The sequence below is a fragment of the Peromyscus maniculatus genome, chromosome 3, assembly GCF_049852395.1.
Source record: "Peromyscus maniculatus bairdii isolate BWxNUB_F1_BW_parent chromosome 3, HU_Pman_BW_mat_3.1, whole genome shotgun sequence".
Taxonomy (NCBI): domain Eukaryota; kingdom Metazoa; phylum Chordata; class Mammalia; order Rodentia; family Cricetidae; genus Peromyscus; species Peromyscus maniculatus.
Genome location: NC_134854.1, coordinates 167,020,372 through 167,035,085, shown reverse-complemented (window position 1 = coordinate 167,035,085; position 14,714 = coordinate 167,020,372). Strand labels below are relative to the sequence as shown.

The 14,714-nt window shown below is 43.3% G+C and overlaps 2 protein-coding genes across 6 annotated transcripts in view; one reads left to right on the top strand and one right to left on the bottom strand.

Annotated features, from left to right (window-relative positions):
• Positions 1-5,117, top strand: part of Tm7sf3 (transmembrane 7 superfamily member 3) — a 34,997-nt gene extending 29,880 nt beyond the window's left edge. For both annotated transcript variants that reach the window (XM_006986676.4, XM_076568308.1), the window contains exons 11-12: positions 1,109-1,271; positions 3,328-5,117. In XM_006986676.4, coding sequence (XP_006986738.3) covers positions 1,109-1,271; positions 3,328-3,590 — 426 coding nt within the window. In that variant the 3' untranslated portion in view covers positions 3,591-5,117. The remainder of the gene's footprint in view (positions 1-1,108; positions 1,272-3,327) is intronic.
• Positions 1-14,714, bottom strand: part of Fgfr1op2 (FGFR1 oncogene partner 2) — a 43,411-nt gene that overhangs the window by 12,706 nt on the left and 15,991 nt on the right. The window contains exons 5-7 of one of the 4 annotated variants that reach the window (XM_006986633.3): positions 13,715-13,828; positions 10,790-10,903; positions 6,967-8,861 (exon numbers count right to left, since the gene is read on the bottom strand). In XM_006986633.3, coding sequence (XP_006986695.1) covers positions 8,724-8,861; positions 10,790-10,903; positions 13,715-13,828 — 366 coding nt within the window. In that variant the 3' untranslated portion in view covers positions 6,967-8,723. Of the gene's footprint in view, positions 1-6,966; positions 8,862-10,789; positions 10,904-13,714; positions 13,829-14,714 lie in introns of those variants that run through there. The other 3 variants (XM_076568309.1, XM_006986634.3, XM_076568310.1) reach the window with 3 other exon arrangements.

Below are 14,714 nucleotides of genomic sequence, written 5' to 3'. Positions count from 1 at the left end.
TACCATACACAAAAACAGACACACCAGTATGGAGGGGACACACACCCCATACACACACAGACAACACACCAGTGTGGAAGGGAAACTGAACCCATCTCAACCCCCAAGGGCTGGGACTGCGAACTGTCTCTGGTGGCCTGGGGTGGGCTCCCTCCTCTGACTCTGGACTGGTCCACTTAAACAAAGAGAGGGAACTGACAGGCCTGACGCCAAGTAAGCGTGTTCTGGACCAGCTTTAACGGACCTGACCAGCGTGGACTGGTCAGCCAGAGGGCTGTCAGGTAGATAAGCCTACTGGCCTGTTTCCTGTAAGAGGATAAAGAATCAGGAAGGATGCCATCTTCATCATCTGTCTGTCTGTCTGGCATCTGTGCAGCCCCTTGTCCCTCAGAGTATCAGTGCCTCCCAGCACCGGGAGCAGAGCCAACCACCTTCCTCCACTGCAGCAGCCCAAAGAGGCTTCAGCTTTAGCCGCCTCTGCGGAGTGGGTCCCTGATTAGATTTTATTGTGGAAGTTCTTTGGGGAAGATTGTTTTCTACAGTCTAGCTGTGCATTGCTCGGTGGCAGCGCTACATTCTAAGGACATTGTTAGACAATTTTGCCATGGTTCAGACATCAAAGTGTACTGCACAGACCTGGAGGGCCAGTCACCATGTAGCAGAATCCTACGGAATGGTGTCATTGGCTGTATCAATGTACAGTGTTTAACTTTTTACCTAGCATATGCCTGGTGCCCACAGACACTAGAAGAGGCTGTCAGATCTGAATATCCACTTGGGTGCCAGGTCCCCTGCAAGAGCAGCAAGTGTTCTGAACCACTGAGCCAACCCTATTTTGATAGCCTAAACAGTGTGGTAAGAACCCACTATGGGGGGTGGGAGGAACCAGGAGGAGTTAGGGGACAGGAAAGAATTTGATAAAAATAACGCTGTCGGAACTCTCAAAGAATAAAACCCATTCTGGACATTAAATGTGGGGATTACCTTGTTTTCTTACTACCGCTTGTCATTGCTAAGTCTTGGGTCCTTTCCCTAACACCAGGCGGTGGTGAGAACTGAGGCTGGCCTTGCTGTGTGGGTGACACCTGTCTCCTCTGCTCTTCCACAGCTGAACATCCTGGCTTGTGGCGTTGTGGGCTCCTACTCCGTGGTGTTGGCTGTTGACAGTTACGTGTCCACGAGCCTCTCCTACATCACTCTGAACGTCCTCAGGAGAGCTCTCAACACGGGTTTCCGAGGGGCTTTCATCAGAGTGCCCTTCCAGACTAACGGTACGATTCTTGAATCCAGAAATCAGAGTGATGTTCGAATAGGTGCGCCGACTACTAACCCACCCTACCAGGAGCACGCAGGCATCACCTGGGGCTGAAAGATGAAACACAGTTCAGATGCCATGAGAGTGCTCTGCCAATAAGCAAAGGATTCAAATGTCTCTTTCTAAACTCTAAGCGGACTTTGTTAGCTGGCAGACCTGTCCATTCTCAGATGGGGAAGCTTTTGACAGCCATGGGTGGGGCAGATGAGGAATGAGAAAGGTATTCTAATTTAATTTAAAATGCATTCCTTCATTTCCTTAATGAAGAGTCTGTTTATTTTCAATTAGTGATCATGTAGTTGCCTTAATTAGACAATTTTGTCCATTACTGACTTTCTATCTTAAGTTGTCTTTGAGACAGGGTCTTACTCTGTAGCCGAGGCTAGCCTCAAACTCACCGGGATCACCCAGTCTCAAGCCTTCCAGAGATGATGACAGGTGTGAACCCCAACACACGGTGGCCTTTGTTACCTTTTAAAGGAAACAAATGATGCACTACACATTTACAGAGTTTTCAAGTTTTGTTGATTTCAGGAAAGCGTGTCTTAGAACTGGGGGCTTAGGAATGGCACAGCTGGGCCTGTTGGGAATGTTTAGGGCAAATCTTTGCCTCTACTTAGCAACAATCCAGATCTTCCCCTTTGGAGGAGAGGTCAGCAGTGGAGACCTTGTGTTCAGAGAATTTTCTCCCTGGGAGTAGAGGTATCTACCCCTGTCCTTCTAAGTTCTCCACTACAAGGATGGTTCCACCAGAGTTCCCTGTGGAGACCCAGTGAGTTTTTGGGCTTAATTACAGAGCCTGGGCAAAAGGTTGTCTTCAAGAGCTTGGGTGACTCCAAGGCAGCCACTCTGGAAAGTCTGCACCCAGCACACGCAATGGCGTTCCCATAGCTACGTCTTTGCTGGATGCTCATTGGAATCTGGGCATCATCTCACGCCATCCTGTGTTCCCTGTATGAGCAGTCTGCCCCCACCCTGCCCCCTGGAGTGGACTGGTGTATGTGGAGAGTGACTGGGGCAGCCATGTCTGTGGGCACTGCACACTCATGTAAGGCTGGAGCTCCAGGGAGCAAGACAGCCGACTTTTCACCACTTGCTTTGACTTTCTGGATGCCTGTAGTAGAAGTCTGTGGTATCTCCTCACACCTTACTTGTAAGTGCAGAAATACATGTTTGGACACAAGTCCAACCCTGGAAAGGAAGACATGGGTTTGGCCTGTTGCACATTAGAAGTTAAACAATCAGAGGCAGGTGTCGTGGTGTACAGCTACACTCCCAGCGTTCAGCGACCGAAGCAGGGTTGCCATGAATTTGAGGCTAACACAGGCTCATAGTGAGTTCTAAGTCAGGCTACAGAATTCCATCCTAAAAACAAAATGAAAAAGAAAAAGGAATAAAAGGGGTGAGGAAAGATAAAAAGAGAAGGACTCGGGGCCAGGGAGATTGCTCAGTGGGTCAGGTGCTTGCTCCGTACCATGAAGACCTGAGTTCAGGTCCCGGAACCCAGGTGAAAGGCAGGCTGGACAGTGCATGTGTAACTCCAGTGGGTGGGCTTGCTCTGTCGGATCAGGGTTAATGGGAGAGCTGTCCAGACATGACGGTGCCAAGCCATAAAGACAGACACCTGCTGCCTACTCAAGCTCCCACACAGGACTCTGCGTACACTGAAAATATACAATTTTGGGGGGAGGGGCTGAGACAGGGTTTCTCTGTGTAGCCCTGGCTGTCCTGGAACTCACTCTGTGGTCCAGGCTGGCCTCGAACTCACAGAGATTCCCCTGCCTCTGCCTCCCGAGTGCTGGGATTAAAGGTGTGCGCCACCACCTGACTACAGTTGTGGTTTTTTTTTTTTTTTTAAAATAAAAATATCTGGACTTGGTGGCTCATGTCTATAATCTTGGTATTCAAGAGGGCAAGGCAGGAGGATTACCAAAGTTTAAGTATAGTCTGAGCTATAGATTGAGACACCGTCTCCATGAGCACATGAGTACAAAGTTACTTCTTTCCTTTAGACTTCCTGGTCCTGGCCGTGTGGGGGATGCTGGCTGTCAGTGGAATTACACTGCAGATCCGAAGAGAAAGGGGACAGCCACCTTTCCCACCCCATCCCTACAAGCTGTGGAAGCAAGAGAGAGAACGCAGAGTGACTAACATTCTGGACCCCAGCCACCATATCCCTCCGCTGAGAGAGAGGCTGTATGGCCGGTTCACTCAGATTAAAGAGCTCTTTCAGAAGGAACAGCCGGCCGGAGAGCGGACACCCCTGCTTCTGTAGACGGCTGAGTGGGCCTCACCCTGGGGTTCTCGTCTACGCTGCCCAGCTGTCCAGGTCCAGTGCGGGATCAGCTACGGTCAGTGATAGGGTGGGTGCCCGTTGACAGTAGTGAGTTAGAACATTCTAGGTGACGGTGAGAAAAAACCACCAAACAGCTGGTTGTAGAATGCTTTGCCTCGTTTCCCACAATCCTGAGAAGTTACCCTTGGTTTATAAATACGATTGATGTGTTTTATAAAATATACCAAAAAATAAAAGTGTCAGTTCTCCTTCAAGCCCTGGGGTTTTCTCTTACAGCTAGCTTCTCGAGCAGTTTGACTCGTCTGAACCTGTGGAGGGAAAGGCTGGCACTGGGTTTTTGTTTGCTTCATGTGTAGAGGTTTAGGAATTTGATCCTAGGTCCCTGAATGGTAAGATTAAGGGAAAAACAATCCCTCTTTCCATTAAAAGCAGTCTGATTATTTGGCTGCATCTTATGTTTTAAATCAGGAACCCTTCATTTCTTTCAATGTTTAAACTTTTTTTTTTTTAAAGCTGTGGGAAACTATCCTAAAATGTATCAACATAAATTCCCTGTTGTTTTGCCTCTGAGGCTTAAAGTGGTAATTTATATAACTAAATTATTTCTGTAATTGAAAATAGCTCAGTTTATTAAAGATAATAGAACTTTTGTATGGCTAAGTTATTTTATTGTATCAGCCCAGATGGTGGCCTGTTCTTGTTTGGGGCCATTTAAGGCAGTGTTGAGGGCTGCATTGGATGAAGAGTGGACTGTATTTTGTCAGGACGAGTGGTTGCTGCCTTCCTCTGAGTGTCACTAACAGGAGACCTTTTTACCTCCTGGTGCTGTGGGAAGCAGCTGTATCAGCGCCCTGTGGGGTCACTGCTAATGACTGCTACTGTGTTCTGGAGGCCGGTGCTCTGCAGCGCAGGGGGAGCCAGCTAGGGTGGAGACACTGGGGAGCTGCTCCTTAGGGCGCCTGGGTTCTGTATAGAGGGCCTCTCTCAATGCCCAGGGCCCATACCTCCCTCTCGGGGTTGTGGGCTGAGCCGGCTTCCTGGCGTGTGGCAGCTGGTTGTGGCTGTGGTGTGCTTCACCAGTGGTTAGTGAAGCGTCCACCGAATCCTCGATGATGCTTTTTAGTCTCTTCACAGGTAGTGGGAGGAGTCTTCCGTTTGGGTTTTGAAATGTTTTGAAGATAAAACATAATGAAAAAATGACAAAATGAACCACTTTTGTTTCAACAAATTCTTATTCTGTTATTAGTGTCTAGCTTCACAATGAACTTGTTTTTTGAAAAAGACTTTACTGTAGTGACTCTGGCTTCTGTCACACGCCTGTATTTGAGTGGTGTGGAATGTTGGAGAGCAGTTCTCTGTACTGTCGGAACACACTGCCAGTCAGAGCTGTAAAAGGCAGAATATGCTTTCTTGGAGGGAGAATACAAGTTATTTTTGAATTTTCATAATAACTTTTATTAATTCCACTTGTATAACTTTTGTAATAAATACCTATTTTGAAAAATGCTTAGGCCTCCTTATTGTGATGTCTCTAGAAGTTTATAGTGGCCATGTTTGTACTTTTACAAACAAAATTATTTAATCTGGAAAATAGTTGTTTAAAAAAACTTAGCTTAAGGCTAATAGGAAGTAAAGGATATACAGGGTGATATATTACAGTTTACATATATATGTATATCTAAATTTATTAAAAAAAAATTCTTTTTCCGAGACAGGGTTTCTCTGTGTAGTTTTGGTGCCTGTCCTGGATCTCGCTCTGTAGACCAGGCTGGCCTCTAACTCACAGAGATCACCTGGCTCTCCCTCCCTAGTGCTGGGACTAAAGGCATGTGCCACCACCACCCGACTAATTTAAAAGAATTTTTTTTGTTTTTTTCGAGACGGTTTCTCTGTGTAGCTTTGTGCCTTTCCTGGAACTCGCTTTGGAGACCAGGTTGGCCTTGAACTCACAGAGGTCCACCTGCCTCTGCCTCCCGAGTTTTAAAATATTTAATGATTTATTTATATACATTAGTGTTTTGCTTGCATGTGTGAGGGTGTTGGACCCTGGAACTAGAGCTACAGAGAGTTGTGAGCTGTTATGTGGGTGCTAGGAAATGAACCTGGGACCTCTGGAAAAGCTGAGCCATTTCTCCAGCCCCTACATTTAATTCTTGAGACAGGATCTCATGTGGCCTATGCTGGCCTTGAGCTTGCTATGTAGCTGAGGATAACCAAGTTGTCTGAGACGAGCATGGCCTAAGGCAGCGTAGGTCATGGTGGAAAGGCTCCAGATGCTCACAGCCTGATTAGGGTGTGGGGATTTGCATTTGTGCACTTACTCCCTTTGTCTTGACAGCAGGAGTTAACACAAACCCCTTTCAGAGCAGGCTGGTATTTGAGAAACTGTTGGAGTAACACTGAGCTTTTGGCCACAGATTCCTGCTAAAATCTGAGAGTGGGAACTGACAGGGCTCTTGTATTTTAAAGACATCACAAACAGAAAGTGCTAAGTCTGTGGTCATAATCTCTGTAGGTAGCCTGGATCCCAACCAAGCAGCTCGATTTCCTGCAGTTGTACTGAAAGTCCCCATGCAGTCTTCTGGCCCCAGCTTCTTGAGAAGAATGGCCTGTGTTTCAGCAGTTAGCAATTCTATCCTGAATACAGGGTTAACTGCTGGTACTTGAGGAAGGCTTCGGTTGTTTGAAAATGTGGGCTAGTTGATTTATTTTGCTGAAATGGAGAATGTCAGGGATGAGGTTGTATGTTATTATCCACTATACCGTGGTCTGCACTAGGGCTAGCACCGATGTTCTGAATATACAGCCAGCAGGATTTGCTAACAAATTCAATGCAAGATATAAAGAAACTACGGTCTAAGATGCCACCATCTTTGTACCCTGCAGCCACCCTTGTAAGGATGGGGAAGACTGAAGAAGTTTGGGGAGGAAGAGTTTGGCTTTGGGCAGTCTCAGTCTGAAATGTCTCTGTGGCAGAGATGGATTAGTGTGGAAGGTGTGAGAGGTCCAAGTGGGAGCTGTTAAGCCTGAGAATCCCAGGGCATCAAAATACTCCTTAGGTTATAGATGGGTGAGGCCTCAGAAGAATTGAGGGGAGTTACAGCACCGTACAAGAATAAGGCCTTCATGTGCATGAACACATCTCCCTCATACACTGGTACAAATAGTCCCCCACCCCACACACACAAAGAACAGGCCTAAGGACCGAGGATACAGCTTAGTGATAGAGCATTTACATACAGAGCTCTGGGGTCAAACCCCCGCACCGCCTACCCCTCCTGCAAAGAGAATAAGCTTCAAAAAAAATTGTGTAAGAAATGTTAAGCTTTGTTTTAAAATTAAACCTGAGACCATACCAGTTTTAAACACTCATCTTTATTGATAAAATAGGCTCCTCTTCAGCACACACTCTTAGATGTAAGCTTAAAGTTGGGTTTTTTTTGTGGGGGAGGGGGCAGTGGAAAACTTGGTAGAAACAAAGCAAATGTCCTTCAGGACTCACAACCGTAAAATTATATCCAAGAAGACAAAGGATAAATATTTTTTTTATAAAAATAATTACTTCTCAAGTAACATTTCACAATAGAGCTGCTCAACTCACTGCCTCCAGCTCACCTCAACTGTGCAGGCTTTCTTCTCTTAAAGTTCTGGCCCGGGATAAGACTATGTGGACGGATGTACCATTAAATTAAGGGTACTCTCCAAAAACCAATAGAAAAATCTTAAAAATAAATTCACTGATGTATAAATTAGTAAGGCCCCTGCATGAGAACTGTTTAACTGTTTGGAGCACTGGCCCTTCCCTAACAGCCCTGTGACCCCACTCACCTCAAACAAGACTGAAAATTTCTCAAGTGAAAAGTCCTTTGAATTTTGCCAATATATGAGATTACATGTAAAATTTTAATGCAAAGTAATACTTACTTAAGTGATATACTTTAAAGTAGAACTTTCTATTTGTGCTAATTTTAGTATGTACTTGACACACAAGTATAAATACATTTTTAACCACATTTCACAATCTTTTATCCTTTTATTCTGATCTCTACACAGTAAGAACAGCTTGGGTTTCAAGCACACGTCTGTGTCTTCACATGTTGTAAATGTATCCTAAGTGCAAAGGAGAATGTCCATGGGTCTGCACTTTGTTCTCATTTTCTGAGTCACAGGTTGTAGGGAAAACCTCACAGGTTCTAAGAACAAAATGGAGCTTAGACTCAGACCCAGAACTTTGTTTTTGGAACTTGCATCTACTTTTTAAGTATTTGAAGGGTAATTCATTAAATACAAACAAAGGAATTCCAAATTTACTTGGAGACAACCATACCCATCTTGTTACATTACATATGTTAACTGTCCACTAGTGAGCTGTCTCATATCCTTAAACATCAAGTACAGAGGAGGAAAACCAGTTTCATTGTTAACCAAGAACCAAAACATTCTTTCAGAGTAGTTTAACCTACTAAATGTGTCTATATATGGCTGTCTTTCTTAGAAAGTAATATTCCTTCTCTTTCCTTCCTGAGATGGTACTGCATACACTCAAGCAAGTCATGGATAACTGCTAGCTAAAAGTTATGGGAACTAGGTATACTGTAAGTTATGCCTTCAGTGTATGGGGTGAGCAACACATCCCTAGAGCCTTTGACAGAGACTGAACAATGAGAAGGTTGACAGATAACCACGAAGGCAGAAGTCTCGTGGTCCATAACCTGTTCTGACTCAACAGGAAGGACAGACTTAGAACAAAGTCTCCCATTCAGAAAACCACAGCGAAACTTACAATGTAAAGCTGGGATAATTTAGGATTTCCAAACGTTTATTGGGAGTATTCAGGGTGGCCCATGTATCACCCAGGAAGCCAACAGCACTTCTGAAACTGCAGTGCTCAGTAGCACTGTGAAGACTCACTGTTCACTCCGCGGCTCAGCTTCTCCTTTCTTTTATATTTTGCAATCTAGTTTACAACCACTGATTATACATTCTTCTGTTCTGTCTCTTTGCCAGTGTACTTGGACATACTATAGAGGAAAAAAGGCTGATTGAAGTTGGGGTTATGTTCACTCATCCACTCACTTCTGGGCCCATCCTAGTGACCACGCAGAAAGCCACTCAGCTCTTCCTCAGACTCAGGTCACTGTTAGTCACTAATGCAGATAAAGAGGTACTCTCAGATGCATCGTCCTTTCGCAGGTTCAGAAAGGACTCTCGAGTTATCTGAAGGATCTCTCGCAAGCCTTTGTTTTCTTGCTATAAGGAGACAAGCAAAACTGATGATAGCTTACGCCCTATGCAAATGGGAAAGCACTACATGTGCAGAGACAGAAACCGCTTTTTTGGCCACCTGTAAGATTGCTACAAGGTACCTCTAAGAGGAAAATGTATTTTAAAACAGACATATGAAGGTGTGGCATGAGAAGCAGGCTCTGGGACCACATAAATGGACAGATGTACTAGGTGCTGCAGGCAGTTCACAACCTGAATCTAAGATTTTAAAGCTGGGTGGTGACACCCACCTTTAATCTCAGCAGTTGGGAGGCAGAGGCAGGGGGATCTCTGAGTTTGAGGCCATCCTAGTGTACATTGCAAGTTTTAGGCCAATCAGGGCTATACAGTGAGACCCTGTCTCAAAAACGAAAACCAGATTTCAAATGCTATTAAAGACATAGGGTAAGTAAGTATTCAACCTCCCCAGAGCTGCAAGTCTTAATGTGTGCAGATGGAACAGGTAAAGAGGCAGAGATTAGTTTGTTCTGTGAACAGACTGGAGATGAGTAACAACCACATAAACTGATGCTAGTTATAAATTTATATGAATAATTAATACCTTGAGGTAGATTTCATCACTCAGCAGTAGTTACTATATGTTTCCCTCAGCAAAATGTGAGATCAGCAAAACTAACTGAAGTATTATTTTTCAAAAAGAAATGTAAATGATTATTTGGAATCGTGAGAAATTTTGTCATCTTATAACCTATTCTCTACAGCTGTCTTTGGCCTCACTTTCTAGGTCTCAACAGTTTGGCCTAGGGTTGTTTCTCAACATAGTCCTGCCTATCTGCTTTGTCTGTGACTGCTTTTCATTACCATGATAAATCTGAGCAAATGTAAACTGTTCAGTTTGCAAATCCAAAGTACTTGCTTTCTGGTCCTTTGTTGATCTACCCTTATACAAATGGGAGCATATTATATGCTCAGAGACAGAAATAGGTTTTATGGCCATCCATAAGGAATTTACTGATCATTGTTGGGTTTATGTGTTTTGTGTGTGTGTGTGTGTGTGTGTGTGTGTGTGTGTGTGTGTGTACACATGTGGAGGCAAAAAGCTGACACCAGGAGTCTTCCTCTCTGCAATCTACTTCATGTTTTGAGACAGGGTGTCTTATGCAACCTGAAGCTTACTGTTCTGACTTTTACACGGGTGCTGAGGGTCCAGGGCCAGCTCCTCATGCTTCATGGTAACCTTTTATCCACTGGGTCAGCTCTCTCGCCCCACTGTTGTTTTTTGAGACAGGGTCTCATGTAGTCCAGGCTAGCCTAGAACTCACTGGGGGCAGAGGGTGACCTTAAATTCCTGATCCTTCTACCTCTGCCTCCCAAATGCTAGAATTACAGGAGCACCACACCTGGCATTATTTGTGCATCATAGTAACATTTTTCTAGATCAGTATGATCTTCAGCACAAGGAACTGAGTTTTAAAAATTATGAAATCAAGGAAATTCATACACACACAAACACACACACACACACACACACACACACACACACACACACACACACACACGAGAACAATCGACTCAAAACTCAACTTTCTCTTTTCAAGATAGGGTTTCTCTGTGTAGTCTTGGCTGTCCTGGAACTTGCTCTGTAGACCAGGCTGTCCTCGAACTCACAGAGATTCACCTGCCTCTGCCTCCCAAGTGCTGGGATTAAAGGTGTGCGCCACCACACCTGTCTTAAAAATCAACTTTCTCAAGTACTGATGTATTCATGTGTCACTGATGATCCCAGATTCTTGCATTACTACCCAATGGCCTATTTCACACTATCACCAGCGTCCAGACTCAGAAATCATTACCACCAACTCAAAAAGAGTGTGTGTGTTAAGACTGGGACTGTTCTTTGCTTGAATGTTTGCAGGGATACTTTCCACCCGTATTTGAAGTTTAAAACTCACTTCAAGTTGAAATATTCGCTCCTGTTCCTTGCAACCCTGCTGTTCGTCGATTTCAATGGCCTTTCTCATCACTGCTGCCATCTCGGTGATCTGGTCCACATGTGCTTGCAACTCCTGGAAGAGAGGGGAGGCATGGAGATGAGAGAAAGATTCCGCTAGCTTAATCTGGGTTCTCTCTTCTGATAGAACCGCACTGCCACCCAACACAAGTAGGACATCCTTATGTTGCCTTGTAACATGAATCATGACAACGCTGGTGCACATCGGTGTTAAGGATAGAATTAAAGGGGCAGGAGGAGCTCTTTGAGTTTGAGAACAGCCTGGTCTACATAGCAAGTTCCAGGACAGCTGGGACTACACAGAGATTAAAAAAAAAAAAAAGAATAGAATTAAGGATACACATCACAGTGTAACTCATCCCTATAGCAAAATACTTAATTCATTTCACAATGACCAAGGAGATTTTCTTTTTCACAGCTGCATGTACTATGGTTAAAGTGATGGGAAAGATAAAAACCTGCTGGCACAGGCAGTGTCTTTTCTTCCCTCAAGTCTGCATGATTCAGTCTCCTCTACAGGAGTAATGCCTATATGCTGATCCCAAGTCAACCAAGAGCCTTTCTAGACCATAGCCCTCCTCGAGAACAGGAAGTGTATTGTTTATATCTGTCTATTACTTAGAGTTTGCTGAATAAGAATTATTGAGCAAAATTAACAAATTGCTATGGAGTATTAAAACACGAACCTTTTTTTTCCCTGACAAAAACAGAATTTCTACATGATATAGACACCTGTATTATTGTTTTACAAATTCTTTCTATCTCATTCCTTGTTTTTTGCACTGCTATGACATGTCAGGCACTAAGCCAGGTAAAAGAAGCACAATTCCTCTTAAGATACCTTCCCTGAACTTCTGAGCTTTTGTTTAGCAAAGGAGACAGACAGTGGGGTTTAAAAATGGACAGAAGCTCTTGAATAATCATTCTCTCTCTCTCTCTTTGGGGGGGTGGGGTTTCCTGTGTAACTGTCCTGGCTGTCCTGGAACTCACTCTATAGACCAGGCTGGCCTCGAACTCACAGAGAACTGCCTGCCTCTGCCTCCCAAGTGCTGGGATTAAAGGTGTGCCACCACTGCCCAGCCCACTTTCTCAATAAATAGTTTCTATTCATCATTCTTCATTGGGAATAGAATTTACTATATTAATACAAAAGCTAAAATTGAAATTCAATGAAAAAAAATCCCCAAATGAACATCAAGTCTTTCAGACAGCTGAAGCTGATCAAGACCTTAAAGAACCCACATAACTGTTAAACTGGAAGATGGAAATACAACAGAACTATCTTTGGTAATTATATTTAATATTTGTATATGTGTTTCTGGGAGTTGAACCCAGGACCTTTAGACTAGGCAAACATTCCATCACTGAGCTACACCCCTAACCCCATTTAATAATCTTCAAGAAAAAGATGTAGGCCCTCCCAAGGTTTTGGTTCTAGGGATGGATTCCAGGGCTACACTCCTAAACCTGTCTTAATGGAGAATCTCTGTAATGGAAGCACTTGGAAGACGCCATAAAGAACTATCTGCTCTGTCAAGTACAGTAGAGTTAAAATGAAAACCAAGTATGTTAAAAATTAGTGATTCTGTCTCTCACTTGTATGGGTGACACTTTTAAGTATTTAATGGTGACATGTGGCTAAGAACCTTCCACATGATACACAGATGCCATCAATTCAGGAAGGTGTACTGGACAGCCCTGGATTAGCCTGTGGTAGCAAAGCTGTTACCAAGGCAAATGCTCACCATTCTCTGTAGCACCGCAAAGTCCCTAAGACCCTGTTACAGAGGCCACACATACAGAGAACTGAAAAACTGAATACCAACGGCTTTCTCAATTTATAACTGGTCAGTACTGTGGCACCAGCATAGGTTTAAAAGGCACATAGGAAGCCAATAATTTCTTGCCTTTAAAAATGGAAGAAAAAAAAAAAAGAGGGTGCTGATTTTTCAGTATAGAGTCTGTTTTAAAAAGATCATAGGAAAAAACAAAACAATGCTTAGTGTGCGTTATAGGCCCAGTGAATGACTCACTCACTCACTGGAAGGACCACACTGCTTTTCTGGGACCCAAAGCAAGAACTGTGGCTCCCAAGCCCAAATGTCGGCACATCATCCTGAAACTGTCTTGATCTCTCTCCATTTCCAAGTCTGTCCTATTTATTATAATAATTAATCATTATCAACAATACATTAGCAATAGATAAGTAATATTTATTATTTCTACTCTGCAGCAACAGCCCAGATCTTCAACACTTCAACAAGAAAGAAAGCGTCACTATGTATAGCTATAATGTCTATGCAAAAGGCATTCCTGTTTGTGAACTCAAACCAAAGAACTACAAATAATTAAAATCTAACTTCCAAACTTTAAGTTTGATGGATCAGCCTTTTATAATACCAGGCTAAAGTTATTATCAAGAAAAAATATTTTGCTTTTTTTAGACAGGGTCTCACTGCATACTAACCCTAACCCTACATAGCTACATAGACCAATCCAGCTTCAGACTCACAGATCTCCTTGCTTCTGCCTCCTGAGTAAGAAAACACTTAATGTGTAGTAAAGCAGTTTTATAACAACAAAAACTGCAGTGATGTCTAGTAAGAGCAAACAAAAGAAAAGACGGTAAACAGCTCTAAATCTGTCACATAATACACAGTGGCTTACATCCTGTGCATGACACACAGAGCATTAAGGACAAAGAGTTTTAGACTCAGCAGCATGGCCATGAAAAGCACACCATTCTTCGATTGATTTCATTTATTTGCTGATCTAATCTGGAAGGGCAATTCAAAATAAGACAACTTTTAAAATGGACCCCACTTCCATCCACCCCCGCCAAAGTTGACTGTTTGATTTAGTGTACATTCTGATTTGCTTCCAAGTGCCGCCTCTCCAGTCCATGCTGAGGTGCTTCAAGGATGTGCCGAGATGCATCAAGGAAGAATCCTTCGCAGCTGTTACGATGTACCATTTCAATCTGTAGTACAGAGTCATTATAATGTTAATACGGAATTCATCCGTAATTTAAAAACTGAATGAGTGGTTAGTTCATGCGTGTTAGCCAACTGTTGGAATGTTTGTTTTTTTAAGATTTCCAAAAAGGTATCTGTTAAAAAAGTAATGTAAAAATAAGTACTTGGATGAAACTGAGTTATGTTTTCTAGTGATTTTTAAATATGGACTCAAAAAGCTCTAGGTGAGTGCAAATTTCTGTATTACTGTAGCCTCAAGCAGGACACATGCTCCAAAGTGCAGCTATACTCAACTGTGTTCCCCAAAGTGTGTCGCAGAATTATTTCTATGTTTAGGCATATTAGTCCACTTTGTTTATGAAAACTGATACTGCTCCTCCTCCTCTAGTGATGACTCATTTTCCCCACACTCTACCTGTTAGAGTTACGTTTGTTTCTCAACCTCCCCTTACACTGCAAGCTCAACAGCAATGTGACCCATTCCTTCAATTATCTCGCTCTTGCCCATAACGACTAATCCAATGCAGGGTGTTAAATGTTTGATTTACTGAGCCAAAGTGTCTCCTTTTTGGGAAAAATCAAAATCACAAACATTAATATGTATTAGTTAGAATTAATAGCAAATAACTGAACAGTCATTTTATGGAAGGCAAGGATCAGCACTTAGATGAACTCAATCTACACAACCAATGTTAACGGAAGGTTCATGGCTATTTAGGAAGTGTTTAACTTTTTTAACTAACGGGACAGCACTGATGAATGGTACACCCAATGGGCTTTTCTGGGGGGGGGTGTTGAACTCAGGGGTTCAGGTACGCTAAGCACATATTCTACCATGGAGCTATGCCTCTCCCTCTCAATGTGCTTCAGAAAACATTTGCTCTGACACAG